The sequence below is a fragment of the Oryza glaberrima genome, chromosome 3 (genome assembly GCF_000147395.1).
Source record: "Oryza glaberrima chromosome 3, OglaRS2, whole genome shotgun sequence".
Classification (NCBI taxonomy): domain Eukaryota; kingdom Viridiplantae; phylum Streptophyta; class Magnoliopsida; order Poales; family Poaceae; genus Oryza; species Oryza glaberrima.
The window spans coordinates 13,127,335-13,148,578 of NC_068328.1; the positions used below are offsets into that span (position 1 = coordinate 13,127,335).

Below are 21,244 nucleotides of genomic sequence, written 5' to 3' on the forward strand. Positions count from 1 at the left end.
GCGGAGGTAGTAATCAGCAACAGCATCATAATCACCTAAATACCGAGCTCATGTGCAACTACTTAACACGGTGGCACGATAGTATCAAGGGAGTATATTTTGCCACAATATAATTGATAAAGTGTGGCATGCCACATATTGTATGGTTATGAATGTGTTAGCCACAATTGTGGTAAAAAAAATCATTCAATGACAAGAGGACTAGTCTTAGTTGATCAAAGTTTTTTGCCATAAGTTTGGCTAAGGTTGACACTAAACCAAACAGGCCAATTCAGTCATTCAGTGCACATCTATGTTGGAAACACTGTAAATTCATCAGCCAAGCTTTTGCATTCATAATGTCCAAAACTGGTTATAAACCGTAACTGTTTATTAGCAATTAGAAAATAATTTATCTAAAACTTCTATATGTGTTCTTAACAACTTAGAAATCAATGTAAAATGCTATGTTAAAAATATCTTAAAAATCAACTTCAAAATTAGGTTTTAAATTTTAAAATTTGGCTTTGCTTTAGCTTTTTAGTGTAACCAATGGGGCTGGCGACTCATTTCAAACTAAATTCGCAACAAATAATCCATGGCTGATGTGAGACAATATGTGAATAGCCTAACCTTTTTGACAAAGTACATTACAGCACAATTTCTAGTGCAAATATGGTAAAATTTATCTCGCAAACCATTAGCTTCTAAATATTTACACAAACACAGGCGCTGAAAAAAGCTAATTATGTGCTCCAGGAACACAAGCATGCCTTGTTCTGCAGCTATGCCAGGTGATATTTACACAACAAAAGAACTGCGGCAAAATGATTTGTATTTATTTGTTTATGTACGATGAGACCAAACAGTTTCAGTAAATCATTTGGGGTAGCTGTTGTCAGAGGGGTAGGAGGGTTTCATGAATGGACATGAACAATGAGATTCTCCGAAGAGAAATACAACATTGTTAGGCTAACAATACAACCTATGGCTAAAGATTGATGCATTGACAGCCTCTATTCCTACAATACATTGATCTGCCTTCCGCTTCTGCAATCACAAGTGCAGAAGAACTATGCTAAGATACATATTTACAAGGAGGAAGGCAGGTACTTATCTCCCTCCTTTTTGGTGGGTCTTCATGTGAAGGAACCAAACCGATGAATCAGAAAGCATCAACGAAAGCATCTCGAAGTGCCCAGCTGACAAAAGCATCGACCCTGAAAAGCAGCATGTCAAATGAATCAGAGAAGAAGATAATTGTGGCATATGGTGGTAACAAGAGGAACGGAACAAATGGCGTACCATTCACGGATAGCAAAAATGTTATCTTGGTCTCCAGCTACCATGTGCTGCGATAAAAGATGATGAATTAGTATCCTGTAGTCTGATGCGACCTGAAGTTACTTTCTTTGGAACAGCTTGTGTTATTCTTACACGTATTATGCCAAGCATTTCGTACAGTACAACCAAAATATGTCATGAACTTGGACGAAATATTGATTAGGACTAGTGTAGGTAATATTAGAAAGGAAACAAAATGGTCCCAAGACTTTGGTCACAACATTAACAATGTTATTCCTCTCTTTCAAGCTTCCCCTCATGACTTTACAGTTTACACTCTAGTTCTACAGTTAAGGTTGAAAAGTTTCTACCATATAACTGCTCCTTACAGGACAAATGCTTATGAAACTGGATTCTTTGGACAAACCAATATCTAGTGGTAAGAGGCAAATCAATGCAAGTTACATTATGAAGCAGGACGAAAGAGCATGTAACATACCTCCTACATGTGGAACTGGAGGCTCCATAGAATGTCTGGAGGGAGAATAATTCGATGACCGAGGAGGCATAGACCACCCAGAGCAAGGACCTGGTGGAGGATCTGATGGTCGTCCGTAGTGCACTGGTGCTGCTGACGATGCTTCAAAATGGTCTGGACCAGGAGGCCCTGGACAATAATCAAGAACAAAGAACATTTAGTCTGCTGTTTTTGAGGGTCCTACAGCATGGGATAGATTAACTTAATTGGGTAATCATATATATCTATAAAGTTCATCCCCACGAAGTGTAATTAATGCTAATTCTCTCTTCTCTCATGAAGCCACATCACCTCAATTGTTTTTAGCTTTTGGATGATTCATCAAGGGTTTAAATTGCATCTCTTCCCCCCAAAAGGCACACTATACAACCCAATCATTTATAACCTATGGATAATTGATAAAGGTAAAAAAATACATAAACATATGAAAAAAAATCGTATAGTAGGTACTCCCTCTGTCCCAAAAAAAGACAAACCCAGGGTTTCCGTGTCCAACGTTGGACTGTCCGTCTTATATGAATTTTTTTTATAATTAGTCTTTTCATTGTTGTTAGATGATAAAACATGATTAATACTTTATGCGTGACTTGTCTATTTAATTTTTTTCATATTTTTTTCAAATAAGACAGACGGTCAAACGTTGGATACAGAAACCCAGGGTTTGTCTTTTTTTGGGACGGAGGGAGTAAGAATGGAAATTTTAGAACTCATATCTACTATATTATCACACAATTCTCCCGCAACAACGCGTGGAGTACCCATCTAGTTGTACAATAACAATTCATGGCTGGTGTTTCTAGGGTGACCTTACAGGATGAAAACTGTGCCAGGAAAAAAGCGACAATGATTCACAAAAAAAGTACCTGGAGGAAAAGGAAATCTGCCCCTGTCAGCAACTTCGTGGTGCATTGGTCCCCTAATAGCTCTCTCATCAAAGGAACGTCCTCTGTCATCAAAATGGTGTCCTCTATCATCAAAATAATGTCCTCTATCATCATAGTGATATCCTCTATCATCATAGTGGTATCCTCTATCATCAAAGTGATGTCGTCTATCATGCCCATGATGTCTTCTATCATGCCTGTGATGATCTCGATCGTGTCCATCATACCGATATCTCTCAGGATAGGATGAACTATTATTACTCCAAGGCCGTGGTCTTTGCTGAGGTTCTGGTGGTCGATAGGGGCATTGGTTTATAGGAGGTGGAGGGGGTGGTGGTTGCATATGATATCCTTCATTAGGTACCGATGCCATTGGGGGTTGATGATAGTTATTCCCATGATATGGTGCAGGAGGTGCAGGAAAATTGCCATGGGGTCCAGGCGGATTAAGTGGTGCAATTGGGGGCGGCGGTGGCATCTGATTTGGATGCCCCCCATATCCTGAATTACAGAATGGTGGAGGCTGCAATTGTGCTACAGAAGGATTCATACTGCCTGGGCGTTCCACAACAGAATTTGGCTGTTGCGTCTGAATATTCTGCAAAGAAAATGAATCATTAGTTTCTAAAATAAAAATGCATAAATACCTTCTTGCACAGAAAGCAAATATGAGCATACATTGGTAGCTCTTGTAGGATGCGGACCAACTGGATCAGATGCCATTGGTAATGTTCGCTGCAACTGTCCAGTCTGAGTAATTGGAGCAGGTGGTGGTGGCGGAACAGGTGGAGGAGATGATGGCAATGGCGGGGGAGATGGAGGCCTATCATCAGGGAGGGGAGGACCTAAAGTATGTCGATCAGATGTTCTGCATTTGGTATCAATTTGTTCTGGCCGACATCTGGTGCTAGCTTCAACTTCAGATGGTGGAGCTACATCCTCCATCTCAAGCTCGCCATCAACTTCTTCAAGGATGCGATGATGCTTTTCTGCGGGCATTTGTGATTCTTCCTTCTCATCAGTGCAAGGAGCATCATGTTCAGGTGTAACAGCTTCAAAACTTCTATCTTCAGAGGAGCTTCCGTCCTCATCTTCAAGTACTTTTGTGGAAATTAAGTTTGGTAGTTGAAAACCAGCATTGCTGCGGAAAACAATGGAACATACAAACATAGGGAAAGAACTGGATGAGATACATCTATATAATTGAATATGTAGAACATGGAGCTATGAAGTAATGAGGACATATTCATGCACTGCATGCATTAATGCATATCTTGTTTTATTTAAAATAGCTTCGTCTCACAGATAATATGAAAAAGGACGCCCACTAAAATTCACCCCCAATATTTCAGGAATGACTCCTTTTTCTAGTTATTTATTCATGGTGAGTTTTATCCAATATTAGCTAATTGGATGTTAGCATCATTCATATATCATAGAACACTGCTTAACTGACCAACAAGACTACCTGAAGAATACCCATGCTCTAAGAAAATTACTCAAAATTGCAGTGTTCCATCAAATCTACCGTGGCTTTGCCTGCTTCTCTACACTTCGACATGTGATCCCATTTTGTCTGCACAATTCATCTAGCTATCGTTTATGAACATTACAATATTATATGCATGCCACTACTTTTCATACATCAGTTTGACAAGCATACCTGCCATACTCATCAACAAGCATTCCTTCGTTGTCACGCAACGGGTCATTTAAAGCTCTTTCTGTCCTTGAAGGACGGCGAGAACTTCCAAAAGATGCCTCATTGATAACCTCAAGTTCTCTAATATGGTGGCGAATGATGTACTCTGGGAGTGTTTTCCTCTCAAGCCAAAGCTTCAAAACCTGAAGATAAAATCACAAAGTTTTTAAGAGGAGAAAAGGAGAATTGCACATGACACCAGTTCTATCAAACTGCTGAAGGTGCCTGCCTTTAGACATTGCCTTCGATTCTCCCATGCCGAATTTCCAGGAGGTGCAGCAGCATAAAGTAATCGAGGTAGAACTGCCTGGATAAGAGACGGGTAAACATCTCCAGCTCCACCTGCAAATTTCTTACAGAATTTAAAAAAATAGAGTGCAAGCGAAATAGACAGAAAAAGATCATGAAAGCTATATGTTACCTTTCTGGTTACGAGAGTATTGAGTTATTGAATCCACAAGAAAGAAAAGGTCCACTCTCTTATATAAATTCGACTCCTTCTCCAAGCGTTCAACGATAATATCAATCGCCTAAATAAGAAAAAAAAATCAGGAAAATTGATATTTGGCAATTGGTTGCATAGAAAGGTATGTACCCTCTTTTTATTGGTAATCTAAAAGCACCATGCATGTTTCTGTAGATGAGATTTCATAATCTAAAAGAACATAGAAGTGGTAAACAAAGCAACATCTACCAGAATTATCACAGGTTATTTCGAAGTCCATAAGTTGCTGAGATTTGTTGTCATATCACATCAAAAGCATGTAGCAACTACGTATTATAAGAGATGGTACACTTCAATGGTAAATAAGATTGATCCTTGAGAAGCAACAATACGTTCCAGATGCCTGATGATCCATCACAAAAAAGATGGTAGTTGGCACTTGGCACAGAGAACATAGCACTGTAATTACTAATTAGCCTAGGCAAATCAAGAATCTAACTTCCCCGTCCACCAACAAAACAAAGAAAGCAACAATGTTTGCTACATCTATAAGCAAGTAAATGATTATACTACTTAAGAAAGACACAGTAAATGCATGATAAATGAGGATCACGTGCCAAATAGAAAACTAGGAGTGACATGCATGGACGCATGGTCTAACCTCTCCAGCAATGCCATGTTTGGCACACTCAATTGCAAGACGTGTTGCACGCGCTATATTTTCTTTTGTTCTTGTCAGTGTACCAAGAAAAGATCCAAAAGCCTTTCGTGCTGCATTAGCCTCATCATGTCCTGTTAATTTGCTCAAGTTCTTCTGTTGCTGACTATCAAAAGGACTCCTAGAATGAATATTATCATTTGTAGATGTGGATCTGATTATCCGGTTCAAAGGTGACAATTGCTTCTGTGATCCTTCCTTGAAAGCAGGTGTATCAACTACAGTTTCAGGAATATACTTGGCATTCAGAAAGTTATCTGGAAAAGAAGTTGATCGAGAGAACCTTCTAGCTTGTGCAACAGCAATAAGTTCTTTCATAGGCATTGAATCTGGAGAAGTGCTCTTATCCTTTAGGTTTCTATGGTTCAGTTCTTTTAATGCCAAAGCTGAGAAGGTGTGCCTGCAATACAACAATAAGTATTGTCATGCCTTTTCAGAAGACCATCTTAAATCAACTAATCAAGTATCAAATTTGTATCAAATTTATAAAGTACTAATCCAGAGTTGTTATAGGAGTAATTAAAAGGTACAATATAAACCAAAAAAGTTGCTATTCCAGGCATTCTACATGAATAGGTCATAAGTTCATCAGACTGTACGTTGCAAAATAAGCATTCCTGCTAAGAAGGTTCAAAAGGTGTAGAGCTCAACGTATAGATTTCAGACATGAACCATAAGAATGATGTTTCCATTGGGACCTAAATATTGCTCTCCAGTCTCCACTAGCTAGTAATGTCAGGCTCCAAAAATAGGCTCTATAGTTAAAGCCAAAATAGAGCAGACAAATAAATTAGGGACGTATGGAGGTAGAAAACGGTCCCGATTAATTCTCCTTAATAAAGGATTGTGAAGGAACTGAAATATCCCACAAAACATATATTAGGATCCACAAGCCCATAACATGGAAAGATTTAGAATCTATATGATATAACTAAAGACGTTATAATCAGAATATTTGAAAACCCAAGTATCCAGCTCATAAAGCAACAAATCTACACAAGACAGGAGCATTAGAATAATAAGATCCTTGTTGATGAGTAAAACAAGATAAACATTCATGCCATTTATCCAGATTCCAGAGTGAATCAATTTGCCCACCTTTTTTGTTCAGTCAACTAGATTATGAAGTGTTACCTATGTTTAAGACATACATTGACCCATTATTGAGTCTCCAAAGAAATGCATTTTGATGGATGAAAACATCAGGTTGACATTACAAGGAAAAGAATTTCGCAGGAAAAGAAAAATCAAATTGCATGGATGCTTCTTCTTCACAACTTTCTGAAGTTTCAATCAGAAAATGCCAGCATAAATTTGGAAAAGAAGCATGCATGTCCTAAATTTGTCACAAAAAGGTTATGAACAAGAAGATATGGAGCATATAATGATAAACAAATATCTCATGCAGACATAATGGAAGATACAATTTAGCATGAAAGCTTACACTTCAAATGTCCGGGTGTCTGCATCAGATTGTATACTGGAAGATTTAGTGGCCAGCGAAGAGGTGCTTGCTGTATCAGCCACATTGACTACTGTTTCAGCTACAACAGTTTCATTATGCAGTACAGAATCACTGATCGCATTATTGTTAGAAGAAAGCAACTTTGGTCGGTAAATTGGCTCATCACATCTTTGAACACTTCTGTCAGTATCATATGCAGGACGGTCAACTGGTTTTGGGCCTTCATTGAAGTTGATTGGTTTGGCAACCTCGCTAACACTAGCTGTCCCCAAAGATGAAGATAAACGATCAGGTACAGCTACAGTCTGTGTACCACCAAGAGCAGACTCATTCAACTTCATTGAAAGAGCCAAGCCTTTCCCGCAGTCGTCATTGCCAACTTCACTAGAGACCAACAAGCAATCAGTAGTTTTGCTATCAACGTGAGTTTCTTCACAAATATTGCCTTCTGTAACATGACTGTCATCTTTTGCTTCTGAAGGAACTGAAGCAGAAGCAGGAACACTGCTATTTTGCAGAATTGATTCTGAGGAGTGTGTTTTGCACTTTGGGCTATGCATGGATTCTGTGCACAAAGATGGCCTAGGGCTTTCTGCTATTGCAGATCCGTTAGTGGCTGTGACTACTGCATCTGCAGATTTATTAGAGTGGCTGTTTTCTGAAGCCACAAAACCATTTGGAATCAATTGCTTTGACCCTGTCACTTCAGGCAGATTATTAGTTTCAGCAACATTAGCGGACATAGCTTCTAAGGCACGATGAAGACGTTTTGATGGAGGCAAAGCAGCTTCAACATCCAATGTTAAAACCTTTGGTTGATATTCTTTGTTCTTCCAAGCAGACTGACCTTCACCTGAGGGGCCAGGCATGTATAACTTGGATGATTGATTTGAAACAGTATTTGCAACTCTTCCTGTCAAGGAAACACTATTTACCACTGCTGACTGATCGACTGAACAATCATCACCAGGTAGTGCAACTGTGTTATGCATATTACATAGGTCTGCAAGCATAGCAAGCTCTGGTCTGTTATTAGTAACATCAATCCCATCAACTGGTGAGTCTTCCAACTGAGGCCTTCCCATTCGAACCCTTGCCCTTTTGACCAATGGCAAGTGCTCATCTCCATCTGACTTATTTACTTCAGTCTTTGGATTTGGAGAATCTGCCGTTTTTTCACTTAACTCAGCCTGAAATTCATCATCCTTATCCGTAGAATGAGAAAAAATATTTCTACTTGGCTTTCTCTTTCTCTTGAAAATAACTGATTTTTTCATGGGAATGCTTGATGCATCATGCGATTTAAATTCTGTCTCCGAAGCCCCATTTTGAGATGTTTCACTGTCGCAGGTACTATCTACCTTAGTGGTATAATTCAGCTTTTTATTGTTGTTACTGGTGCCAGGTGTGCCAGGTTGATTGTCGATGCCCGCACTTGAATGCAACCAAACATCATCCTGTGTTGAAGGGGAACCTGAGTTACCTTTTACATCCTCAACATACACATGATGACTGGAACCTTCCTTAGTACCATCAGCAGCCAAATCAACTGAAGCCAAACTGGTTCCACCTGAAAGCTTGCCAGAATCCTGAGCTTTTCTTGTGTCAGTGTTCAGTGAACTTCTTGACCTCCGCAGTGATGAAACCCTACTCCGTGTGTAGCAATTTTGAGGCTGTGCATCCCTTAGCTTCTTTGAAATTGAACTCGTAGACAAAGGGATGTTTCTCATTTCATCAAGGATAGACACATTTTCAGTAGGGTCATCAGGAGCAGAATTTACAACACATCGCTCACTTCCAACTGCGGTAACAGAAGGCTCATCAGAATCGGCCGTATTATGACCACTTGCAACTATGGAATGGTCTTCTTGCTTTTTATCACTACCCATATTAGAGCTACTCACTAGACCCTCCGTATCCAAGCTGCTGTTATTATTAGCAAGTTTTTCTACACCTGGTTTTACTTCATTGGCAACCAAACCGAGCTTATTATTACCTTCCTTCAAAGAATCATAAACATCGATTATCTCATCAACTGCCCTCACAAAATCAGATCCTTTTCCCTGTCGCTTAGCAAGTAGAGACCTCCGTTTCTCTTCAGTGAATGCTTCAAGATCTGCATAGTTGCAGAAAGCACTACAGTAAAAAGAACAGGAAGTCAGATGTAAGTGCGTAGGGTTATAGGTAAGAAAATCAGTATAACACATTGAAATTCATGCACAGCTAGTGGTGGACCAGGGAAAAAACACAGATGCTTCCATGTCTTCTCTAGAAGTTCCTAATTGTAGCTTTTAACTATTAGACCATAAACAAATTAAAAATAAAAACTGAAATTTCACACTTTTTATTGGAACAACACACAGGCCACCAATAGTGATTAGTGAGTTTTAGTTAGTCCATAGCCCATACATTGAGAAATACATCGCGCAAACCCAAAAGGAACACAACCACAACGGTAACCATCGAGGGTCAAAGCGAGATAGTGATACATTCACAGATCAAGTGTCAAAAAGCAAATCTTTACATGTCTAAGATGTTTTCATTTCCTAGTCCTAAACAGCACCACGATATCATGGTTCATTCCTTCAAAACTCATTATAAACAAAGTAGCAGATTTCATAGATTATTTCATAGTTCATCGACCCTGAGGAGCATTTATGCCCTTGGCATATACATAATACATTGACAACAGTGTACTACTAGTCCAAATGACAGCTTTAACCAAACCTATCGATGGTTCAACTTTCTTAACTATCAGAGAAATATTTAAAGCCAACTAATCAAAATTTTCTCAACGCTTGATAGTACAACTAATTTGGGGGGAAATGGTTATATGTCCCCACAAATGATATGTGCAATCTTTGCGGGATGTCAGAATTTCAATGGTTACTCTCATTGAGAAGAGGATAGCACAAAGGATGGGGCAATTTTCCGGTTTTCTTCATTCACAAACTCAAAGCCATACCTACCCGAGGGAGGTTGGATACATATATATAGCCATAGCTGGCTGTAAGCCTATTGCTGCACCCTCCTAGTCTAAAATTCGAAATTTGAATGGAATGATGTCCTAGAGGGCATCCAAACTGAATAAAGCATAAAAGAGGCATAAAGAAGATGCTAACTGCTGCTGTCCTACTAACCGCAGCTGTCCTAGCAACTGAAAATATGCTAAAGGAGCAGATGTTGTCCTGAAAAGGTGAAACTACCCAAAAGAAAAGGAAGAACCACGACCAAGGACCACAAAGACTTATCCATCATTCTCCCCCTAAGTCTTGTGCGTCGTCTTGTGGGGAAGTTGGGCCATCCCGATCCTGGAGCAGAGCTCGAGGAACTTGATCCTCCCAAGAGGCTTGGTGAGCAAGTCCACAAGCTGGTCCTTGGTGTTGATGTAGCTCGCCTTGATGCTCCCTTCCTCCAAGTAGCCTCGGATGAAGTGGTACCTTACCCGGATGTGCTTGCTCCGTTCATGAAAAACGGGGTTCTTTGCCATGGCCAAGGCGGACTTGCTATCCACCCTGAGCTCCACCGCTCCAATCTCTGCCGAGGAGATCACTAAGCAGTCAAGCAAGCCAGAGCGCCTGGGTCGAAGCGGCGGAGGCCGCCATGTACTCGGCCTCGCAGCTGGACAGGGCCACCACCTGCTGCTTGACCGACTGCCAGCTAACGAGGCACTCGCCGAGGAAGAAGAGAATCCCGCTCGTGCTCTTGCTGGTGTCAATGTCGCCGGCGTGGTCGCTGTCGCTGTACCCAAAGAAGTGTGCCTTGCCAGGACACCTCGGGTAGTAGAGACCATGGTCGAGAGTCCCCGCAACGTAGCGGATGATCCTCTTCACAGCCTGCTGGTGCTCCGTCGTCGGTCGCTGCATGAACCGACTGACGTAGCCGACGAAGAAGGCCAAGTCCGGCCGTGTGTGGGTGAGGTAGCGAAGGCTCCCCACAAGACGCCAGTATTGTGTAGCATCCACTTCCTCCGTCGTGCTATCGCGGCTCAGCTTCAGTCTCTCCTCCATCGGAGTGAGAGCTGGATTGCAATCGGTGAGCCCAGCCAGCTCAACGACGCGCTTGGCGTAGGCGGTCTGTCGAAGCGTGATCCCGGAGTCGTCCTGGTGCACCACAATCCCCAGGTAGAAAGAGAGGCCCTAGATCACTCATCTGGAAGGTGGCCTTCATCTCCTCCTTGAACGCCGCGACCTCCGCATCCTTGGTGCTGGTGATCACAAAGTCGTCGACGTAGACACCCACCAGCAAGGCATTTTCTCCATTGCCCCACCGGTAGATGGCCGCCTCGTGCGGGCTTTGCTCGAAGCCCATCCACTTGAGCGTGGAATCCAACTTGGCATTCCACGCCCTCGGTGATGGATAAGTCTTTGTGGTCCTTGGTCGTGGTTCTTCACGAGCGGGATTATCTTCTTCCTCGGCGAGTGCCTCATTAGATGGCAGTCGGTCAAGCAGCAGGTGGTGGCCCTGTCCAGCTGCGAGGCCGAGTACATGGCGGCCTCCGCCGCTTCGACCCAGGCGCTCTGGTTTGCTCGACTGCTTAGTGATCTCCTCGGTAGAGACACTGGAGCGGTGGAGCTCAGGGTGGATAGCAAGTCCGCCCTGGCCATGGCAAAGAACCCCGTTTTTCACGAACGGAGCAAGCACATCCGGGTGAGGTACCACTTCATCCGAGGCTACTTGGAGGAAGGGAGCATCAAGGCAAGCTACATCAACACCAAGGACCAGCTTGCGGACTTGCTCACCAAGCCTCTTGGGAGGATCAAGTTCCTCGAGCTCTGCTCCAGGATCGGGATGGCCCAACTTCCCCACAAGACGACGCACAAGACTTAGGGGGAGAATGATGGATAAGACTTTGTGGTCCTTGGTCGTGGTTCTTCCTTTTCTTTTGGGTAGTTTCACCTTTTCAGGACAGCATCTACTCCTTTAGCATATTTTCAGTTGCTAGGACAGCTGCGGTTAGTAGGACAGCAGCAGTTAGCATCTCCTTTATGCCTCCTTTATGCTTTATTCAGTTTGGATGCCCTCTAGGACATCATCCCATTCAAATTTCGAATTTTAGACTAGGAGGGTGCAGCAATAGGCTTGCAGCCAGCTATGGCTATATATATGTATCCAACCTCCCTCGGGTAGGTATGGCTTTGAGTTTGTGAATGAAGAAAACCAGAAAATTGCCCCATCCTGAGTGCCATCCTCTTCTCAATGAAAGTAACCATTGAAATTCTAACACTCGGTGCCTGCCGCAAGCCGTAGAGAGCCTTGTGCAAGCGTAGCACCTTGCACTCCTTGCCAGGGATCACAAATCCCGACGGCTGGTGCACGTAGACCTCCTCCTTCAAGTCGCCGTTCAGAAACGCCGACTTGACGTCCATGTGATGGACGCCCCAGGTTTCCTGAGCAGCCAGCGCAAAGAGTCGCACGGACTCCATCCGTGCCACCGGAGCGAAGGCATCGTCGTAGTCGATCCCCTCCTGCTGCACGAAACCGCGTGCCACCAAGCGAGCCTTTTGCTTGGCGATGGCTCCGGCTTCATCCCTCTTCAGCTTGAGGGTGTGCTTTTAGGTCTTGATCGAGAGTGCTTCCTTTCGCGAATCAAAGAATAGAAAAAAGTAGGTGGATCACCCACTTAAGGGTGATCGCGCAGTGACCACGAGGGAGGTCAGCAAGCTCCCAGTTGCGGTTCTCCTGAACCGTGTCCATCTCCGACCGCATCGCGGCACGCCATGCTGCGTGTTTCTCGGCCTCTGCGAAAGACCAAGGCTCACCGTCGTCGCACGCAAGGTGCAACTGCGCCTCCAGGTCGCGAGGCACCAGTCCCGGCACCGGCTGGTCGCCGAGAAGATCCTACATCGTACGGCACCGTAGCTGCTCGCCGTCGTGGTACGCATCGATGCACTCCCCGTCGTGGGAGAGCGGAGTAGCAAACTCCACCGGGCTGCGCTCAACACGAGCTGGCGTCGGAGTAGACGTGCCCGGAGGAGTGGCTGTTGGTGCTGGAGCGCGTGGTGTCGCCGGCTGTGGTGGTGTCGGCGAAGAGCTCGTCGTAGTCGAAGTCGTGGCCCGAGGGTGTGTTGGTGTCGGAGTCGGTGGAGGCTCGGGAACTGGGGTAGACACGCTCGGTGAAGAAGAGCTGCCTACTCCCCCAGCTCCCTTAAAGTGGACGTACTCGACGGTGAAGTCGTCGTACGTCGGAGTCGAACCATCGTCCACTGCCTTGTCCCATACCCACACTCGCCCTTCATCGAACACTACGTCGCGCGCTGTGCGCACATGCTGTCTCCGGGTCAAGGATGCGGTAGGCCTTCGAGCCCTCCGCGTAGCCGATGAACACCCCTGGGGTGCTCCTGTCGTCGAGCTTGCTGATGTGGCCAAGCTCCTTGACGAACGCGAGGCAGCCGAAGATCCGCAGGTGGGAGACTGCCAGCTTGCACCCATGCCAAGCCTTGTACAGTGTCCTGCCATCAAGGGCCTTGGTAGGCGAGCGGTTGAGGATGTAGACGGCCGTCACCACCGCCTCTCCCCAGAAGATGGCCGGCATCCCTCTCTGCTTGAGAGCCCGAGCCATCCCCACAACCATCTGGTTGCGCCGCTCGACGACGCCATTCTGCTGCGGGCTGTACAGCATGGTGTAGTGGCGCTGAATGCCCTCATCAGCGCAGTACGACGCGAATTCAGCGGCCGTGAATTCGCCGCCGTTGTCGGTGCGCAGCACGCACAGCTTGCGGCCGCACTCCACCTCTGCAGCAGCCTGTGCGCGCCTGATGGCGTCTGCGGCCTCTCCCTTGCTGCCGAGGACCATCACCCACATGTAGCGGGAGAGGTCGTCGACGAGCAGCAGGAAGTAACGTCGTCCTCCTGGTGTGGCCGGTGTCACTGGGCCACACAAGTCCCCGTGCACGAGCTCGAGCCGCTCCTTGGCTCGGAAACTCGTCTGCTGGGGAAAAGGGAGCCGCCTCTGCTTCGTTAGGACACAGACGTCGCAGGAGGGACTGCAGCGATGAGGGCATCCAGTGCCCGCCGATCTTCATCGTAGTCGACGTCGCCGTACCGGACTGCCTCCCACATGTGCCGCACCTGGAGCCTCACCCTCATCACCGCGGCCCACTTGATGTAGTTGGTTTTGGTGAGGGTAGGCCACCCACCGCCGGGACCAAAGTCCCTGACCACCGTCTGGACGCCGTGGTGGCCATAGCGCCGGTTAGGGGAGGGAGAGTCGCGCTGCCTACGAGGGCCGCGCTCTCCGTCGAACCAGCCACCTCCACCGGGAGCGCCGCCGCCACGCGCGCTCCGGGCTGCCGCCGGCACTCCCGCGCCCATCTGGGTTCCCGTCGGCAGGCGCGCGGTCCCTTGGGCCGCCGCCGCCGCCGTGGGGGTGGGCTGCTGCCCACCGCTCTGCCCACTCCCGCGCCCTTCCTCTTGCCAGCTCCTCAAGCTCCCTGTCGGCGGTGATGTCGCTAGCGATGGAGCCGTTGATGCTGCTGCGCAAGGTCTCAACCTCTACCTCCGCCGCACGTGCCACATCTTCCGCCGCCTCTGCTTCCGCCTCCACCCTGGCTGCTGCCAACTCCGCTACCGCCAGTCTGGCCGCCCTCGCTGCTGCTGCTGCGGTCTGAGCCGTAGCTCGCCTGCGCTTTTCTGTTGCGGCGAGCTCGGCGTCCTGCTGACGCCAAGTGCTCGATGCGACCGAACGCCGAGACCGAACGTCGGACATGGCGCGCCTCCGGGGGGCTGCTGCGTGGAGAGGGGGAAGGGAAAGGGGAAGGAGTAGCCGGTGCTGTTGCTGTTGGCTGAGATCTCAACCGAGCTTGGGAAGGGGTGGAACAAGAGATGTTTAGCCTACAGGAAAGTGTGGCTCTGATACCAGATGTTAGAATTTCAATGGTTACTTTCATTGAGAAGAGGATGGCACTCAGGATGGGGCAATTTTCTGGTTTTCTTCATTCACAAACTCAAAGCCATACCTACCCGAGGGAGGTTGGATACATATATATAGCCATAGCTGGCTGCAAGCCTATTGCTGCACCCTCCTAGTCTAAAATTCGAAATTTGAATGGGATGCTGTCCTAGAGGGCATCCAAACTGAATAAAGCATAAAGGAGATGCTAACTGCTGCTGTCCTACTAACCGCAGCTGTCCTAGCAACTGAAAATATGCTAAAGGAGTAGATACTGTCCTGAAAAGGTGAAACTACCCAAAAGAAAAGGAAGAACCACGACCAAGGACCACAAAGACTTATCCATCATGGGAAGCATATAGCTGAATCCCCATTTTTAAGAGATAAACAGCAATTTTCAGAACTCAATCAGTTCAACTAGATTAACAGTTTTACATGTAAGAATTCAGCATTCACAAAGTTTTGCTAGCCCATGATTATTGTTTTTCAGATAATAAAATACATGCATAAGAATTTCTGACACAAAATGCTATGGATTTGACATAGGATAGGGAAGACTGGGGGATAGGGCACCCCGCTCTCTACGAGGGCCAGAAGAGTTCTCCCCATCATGATAGAGGCTATGAGGAATACTGAATTAAACTTTGTAGATTCATTGCTTATTTCATAATGGATTGCATGGGCCCTTTTATAGGGAGGATTCCAGTGCTACATAAACCATAAATTGTCACTCGGGAATGCTTCCTAGCAAACCATATATTTAACTTCCCTAACTAACAGTGAGGATATGTCATAGGTAGGGGCCGAGGGGTCGAGGCCCATGGGCCCAACCCCTGGCGAGTGAACAGTACCCGCGGTACTGTAGCAGTAGGTTGGGTGATAGGATAGGATTAAGAAATAGATAAATCTAGATTAGATCAAGTTAGTTACCTAGGGGTTAAGTTTCTCCATCTATATAAGGATGGGACTATATCGTTATTCTAATTAAGCAATGAATCAAGATTAGTCTCCCCCAACCTAAGTCCCCCTCTCATCCCTAGCAGCCGTCACCGCCCGGCTATCCTCCCAGTGGTGTTTATCACCTATGAACCCTAACCCATAATAGGATAACAATAAACTAATTCATATGCACTAATCCCAATGTAACACAAACTAACAAGATTGATGGCCTTAAAGTAACAAAGTAATTAAGCAAGTTACAGTACTGAAATAAAAAGCAATAAGCAATGCTACTAGGTGGACATAACTATCATCCTGTATATATGTGAGCAAGTGTCCAACCTAAGGAATATTCCAATTAGACTACAAAGATTTGAGTCAGTGATATCAAACTTCAAACCTCCCTTAATTATTACATTTCTCATGTTCCTAGAATGCAAATGAGAGAACCAAAAAAAAGCTTGCATGCAAATTACAACAAAGAAAGAGATAGAGAGAGAGACAGACACACACACACATAGAGACAGAGAGAGAGAGAGAGAGAGAGAGAGAGAGAGAGAGTCAGGTGTTAATCCATGCCAACTGTTCCAAACGAAAAGAGTCAGCAGCAGAGGCTCAAAGGGCGGTGGTGGCTGGCATTATGGTTTGAGAGATAAGCGTGCAGTGATGTGCAGTAGCCCTGGCGGTGGGAAGTGGTGGACAGCTGGATATTGGGCTGCCTCTTTTCCTTTATTTTTTTCTCTCTTGCATTTATAAATAGCACCATAATTTATTCAACGACCAAGGCTCATTGACACGGATTTATTTGGGTTGCCTCCGGTATCCCAGGCTATCATCACAAAGAATACTACTCTAGTTTGACCCAAAGTTTTAGCCACCCATAACCCAAATCCCTCAAACCCATTCCTCAACCCAGGTTCCTGGTGCTGGTGGCTTTGATCTATCTGCTCTGCGAACTGTAGTTGCACAATAATCTATTTAACTCACGAGATATGCAAAGAGAAGTGCAATATTGATAGTCCCCCAAAAACACGAAAGTTACAAATACAAACATCATGTCTAGTCCCATTTCACAATCATGCATATAAAATGTAAATAACCCGATAAAACAGGAACTTTCTTATAAAAAGAAGTATACTGACCTACTAATAATAACAAAGTAGGATATCTCTACACAGATGTAGGGTAGATAGCACATATAAAGTCACATGGTTCTATCAAATTAGAACTTACATCTGTTTAGTTCCATAGAAGTACACCAGTATCTTCTTTTTAACAGACGTCTGGCCCCACTGCTCTGGCTCACTTATCTGCAACATTATACAAATTCATGGGATATTAAGATGATTTCTTAGTATGTAATCTCCATGTTCATTCAAACTGATGTGCAAGACTTAAAATAGGCACTAACAAGCCTATAATAGAGCAGTTCCACACTTCCACAGGAGTTATCCTTTAACCAAAAGTAAACCATTGTGTGGTGACACAGCAAAAGATCAGATCAATACAATAAATACTATATGCAAAGACTTGCACGGATGTTGATGTGATTGTCCTAAGTTACATCTAATTCAGAACTTAGCAGCAAAGAATGCCAGATATGATGTGAAACGCAATGTTCCTTGCTAATCCTTGTCCTTTTTTAAAAAATGAATCCTTGTTCTTTTGTTGTAATGAAAGGACAAATACATCACTAAACACTGCACTGCTATTCAATACATGTATGTAGCCTAGCCCTTCATAGGCCTAAACCTAATAACAAATTTAGAATTTGCACCATGTATATATCGCGCTTAACCCTACCAATCCTGGAAGAATTCATTAAGCAAAACCTACAACAAAAGAATCTTTTAAAAAATAGCCAAATGTTGAAAAGGATCGTGGCCCAAAATAAAATCAATCAGTGATAGATCAAACGAGGAGAATAGGAGAGTAAAGGTCTACTAAATCAAATGCTATCTGCACATTTACGCATCTTACAAAGAGTATAGAATATTGCTCCCATTTTGCATATTAGAAAGGTCAGCCTTAAGTCCTCAAGCATACTAAACCACCTCCCAATATGAGAAAAGGGTAGTCTGTTCATGCCAGCCTACCTGTGTATGGTCGAAACTAAAATCAAATTCAACATGCAAGGAAATATGTAGTGTTGTTTCCCTTTGCTGATGTGCACACAAACTAAGAAAAGCAAACAGATAGCCTATCATTTTGGTTTCTGGTGTTCAGGCACTATGTAAGAAAAGTTAGATAACAATTTTAAGAGAAGAAAGAGTACGATTATGATTAATTAGTGCTTTTCCTAAATAGTAAAAGGAAACATCTCTTCATTCCCAACGAAATAATCAGAAAATCCTCATTGAAACTTACCGAAGGTAACTGACTATTAACTCGATGACAAATAATTAAGAATAAAAGATAGAATCACATCTGTAACCGACGAATAGAGTGCAGGTAACATGATATCACCCTGTTCATCCTAATCCCAAGACCATCCATGCCCTAAATCGCCGGCAACGTCAAATCTCAGCAATAAAGCAGCAGCTAAACCTAGAAATTAACAGGAACCGGGGCGAACTAGATCATATTACAGTACAAATTATCAGTTAATCTGAAGAGCTCAGCAGGAAGTGGCACGAAGAAGGCTTGTTTCGGTCGAAGATCCAATCTTTCTTAAGTACATGTACCTGAAACCCCCACATACACCAAATCGCAGTGACAAGCATCCGCAAAACCACGAAGCTAGCACGGATTAACAGCTAAAACAGCCGAATCGGGGTAGGGAGACCATCCAAGAACCTAAGATTTATCAAGAATGGACATGCCGCGTCCCAAAACCTGGCCTCGCACGCCCCCAAACGAAACCCTAACCTGCTACTCCCCAGAATCCCCTAACCCCAAGGCACCCCCCCTAAGCAAAGTATACGGCCATAGATCAGAGAGAAGAAGAGCAAGCAGCCGCGAAGCATGCTAGCCTAAGAACTCACCATGGCCGGCCACGCCGGGAAGCCCTTCATCTTAGCGAGCACGAGGTCCCCCACCTTCCACTGCGCCGCGGCCGCCGCCGCCGCCGCAGCAGCAGCAGCCGCGCGCTTCTTCCTCGCCGGCGCCATATCCGCCACCACCCAACCGTCTCCACCACACCCCCCGCCGCCCAAACCACCGGCGATCAGCAACCCACGGGGGGAGGAGGAGGCGCGCCCCCACCACCAACGACGACGGCTAAGCTACCGCCCTACGCCGCCCCGCGAGGCGGCCGCGCCACAAGAGGCAGCGGCGGGGGCACCCGGCTGCCGTCCTCCTCCTCCTCCTCCTCTCCTTGGGCTCCGCGGCGGCGATGGCGGCGGCGGCGGCATGGGAGGGGGAAGGCTGTGGCTTCGACTTGGGGATTTTTTTTTCCACTTTTGTTTTTCTTTTTTTCCTCCGAGTTTTATTCGTGGGTTTTTTTTTTCTTTCTCTTGGCTGCTCTCTCTCTCTCTGCGAAGAAGAGAAGAGAAGGGAGGAGAAGAGAGAGAGGGTGGGGTGGCGCAGCGTGTGAGGTGGGTGGGTGGGTAGTTCGGCGGAAGAGGGAGAGGGAGAGCGTGGGAGGGGTGAAGTGGGGGTGGGGGAGTGGCGGTGCGCGTGACGAAGAGGAAGAAAGGGGGTTATGTGGATGGAGTGGCTTGCCGCCGCATGCCATCTGCCTCTGCCTGCCATATCCCATTATTTCCTTTTTTTTTCTCATAAAAAATTGTTGTTCTTGTTAGGAGGATAATAGTATCTCTTTGTTGCATGTAAGTAAATTTTGCTCAAAATTCACTTAAATTTTTATGTGTGCAGTATTTGTTTACTATATAAATTTTGTTGGTGTAGCTATTTGAAATATCAATATGCGCGTTGTCCAGATGCACTACTTGGCTTATGAGCCTAGGTCCTCGAGGAAATATGGGTTGTTGGGTTATGTGGGATCTAGAGCATATGGCACTAGTAGAACCTGTGGAGAGAGATTATCATGCTCGTTAGATGTAAACTTTTGCAGGCGGTAATTTGTATAGGGAATTTGATTTTCTAGATGTATTTTGTGTGCATATTATGCACCCAAAATTGCCAATTTGTTCCCTTTCGGATAAGAATTGAGATATCTCATATTCTAATAAACTGATTCATATTCACAAGTGTTCAATTAATATATCTTTTATCCCTATATATAATGTGAGAGATCAACTGCTATATTAAATTTACTGCTCCGTTTCCTTTCAAAAAAAATTACTGCTCCATTTGGCAAAACAATTGTATGATATTTGAATTATTTTAAGTTTACAAAGTGTGTATTTGATCATAATTTTATATTAGAGAGAATAGCCATTATGGTCCCTGAAGTTTCGCTATGAGATCATTTTAGTCCCTGACCATTGTCCAAGCAAACCCTTAAACTTTATTATATGGACATATATAGTCATTGGCACATCAAAAATTGCCATGTGGACATGCCATGTCATCTTTCGATGCAAATATATGATAAAATGCTGAATTTTCCCTTACACATATCATAGGGAAAAAGGAGAGAAAGATGAGGTAGGTGATATTTGATTGTCTATGATTATACTATATCTTTAAGTATTTGTGGTCCACCAAAAATGAGACAATCAAATATGGTCAAGCAGTTTCAGTTCCACTAAAAATGGGAGCGGAGCTGGGTGAAGCTCTCTCACAAAATAAACTAGAGATGTGTAGCTGGATTTAGACAACTCCACAACTCCACTCTAAACACAACTCCTGGAGCTAAATTTAGGAGTTAGAGATGTACCAAACATGCCCTTAACATTGAAATGTAATTACGTACATAGAAATTATTTGGCATGGTAATTATATATTTAGTGGTTGTAGCTAATTTAACTTTGTATTAGCATAATCCAGTGAAAAAAGTTTGTCATATATCCATAGTCACATTGAACAAAGTTCGTAAATCATTTTCATTATTTTTGTATGGTATATGGAAGTGTAAATTGGACATTTCGCGATATATTTTGCATGAGAAGATAACATGGCATGTTCACGTGGCGATTTAAGTGAGCCCAAGGACTATATTAGCCCACATGACAAATTATAAGGACTCGTTTAGACAATATGAATGGCCAGGGACCAAATTGATCCTGGAGCAAAACTTCAAGGATCATGTTGGCTACTCTCCTTTTATATTACATGAAGTTTACAGTAATACATTTATAAGAATATGAAATGATTTTTTTGCCAAATATGTTACAGTAATGTATCTTTGTTTAGTTATTTGGTCATTGGGATATTGGAACTTATTTGCCAAAATTATACAATATCTTTTAGTATTTGATTGTCTCATTTGCATTCTACGTGAGGTAGTTTACGGAGGAAAACTTGAGACTTTCTGGATATTTTATTTGCAAATT

At 44.3% G+C, this 21,244-nt stretch overlaps 1 protein-coding gene across 1 annotated transcript; it reads right to left on the bottom strand.

Moving 5' to 3' along the window:
• Positions 1-797: 797 nt before the first annotated feature.
• LOC127767646 (protein HUA2-LIKE 2-like) lies at positions 798-19,442 on the bottom strand. The gene is made up of 12 exons (XM_052293049.1): positions 18,830-19,442; positions 17,079-17,155; positions 6,995-9,151; positions 5,494-5,950; positions 4,809-4,917; positions 4,617-4,729; positions 4,349-4,530; positions 3,364-3,826; positions 2,665-3,283; positions 1,763-1,930; positions 1,285-1,331; positions 798-1,199 (listed from the first exon to the last, which is right to left on the bottom strand). The coding sequence occupies exons 1-11, from the start codon at positions 18,953-18,955 to the stop codon at positions 1,306-1,308; spliced, it is 4,497 nt and encodes a 1,498-aa protein (XP_052149009.1). The 5' UTR covers positions 18,956-19,442; the 3' UTR covers positions 798-1,199; positions 1,285-1,305.
• Positions 19,443-21,244: the final 1,802 nt, after the last annotated feature.

What these genes read in the sequence shown, in the direction of transcription:
- LOC127767646 (XM_052293049.1), bottom strand. Translation starts at nt 18,955, where the DNA reads ATGGCGCCGGCGAGGAAGAAGCGCGCGGCTGCTGCTGCTGCGGCGGCG. An exon ending in AACATGGCATTGCTGGAGAG is followed by an intron (nt 4,918 to 5,493) that starts GTTAGACCATGC and finishes TTTCTTATTTAG; the next exon opens with GCGATTGATATTATCGTTGA. An exon ending in CAGATTTCCTTTTCCTCCAG is followed by an intron (nt 1,931 to 2,664) that starts GTACTTTTTTTG and finishes ATTATTGTCCAG; the next exon opens with GGCCTCCTGGTCCAGACCAT.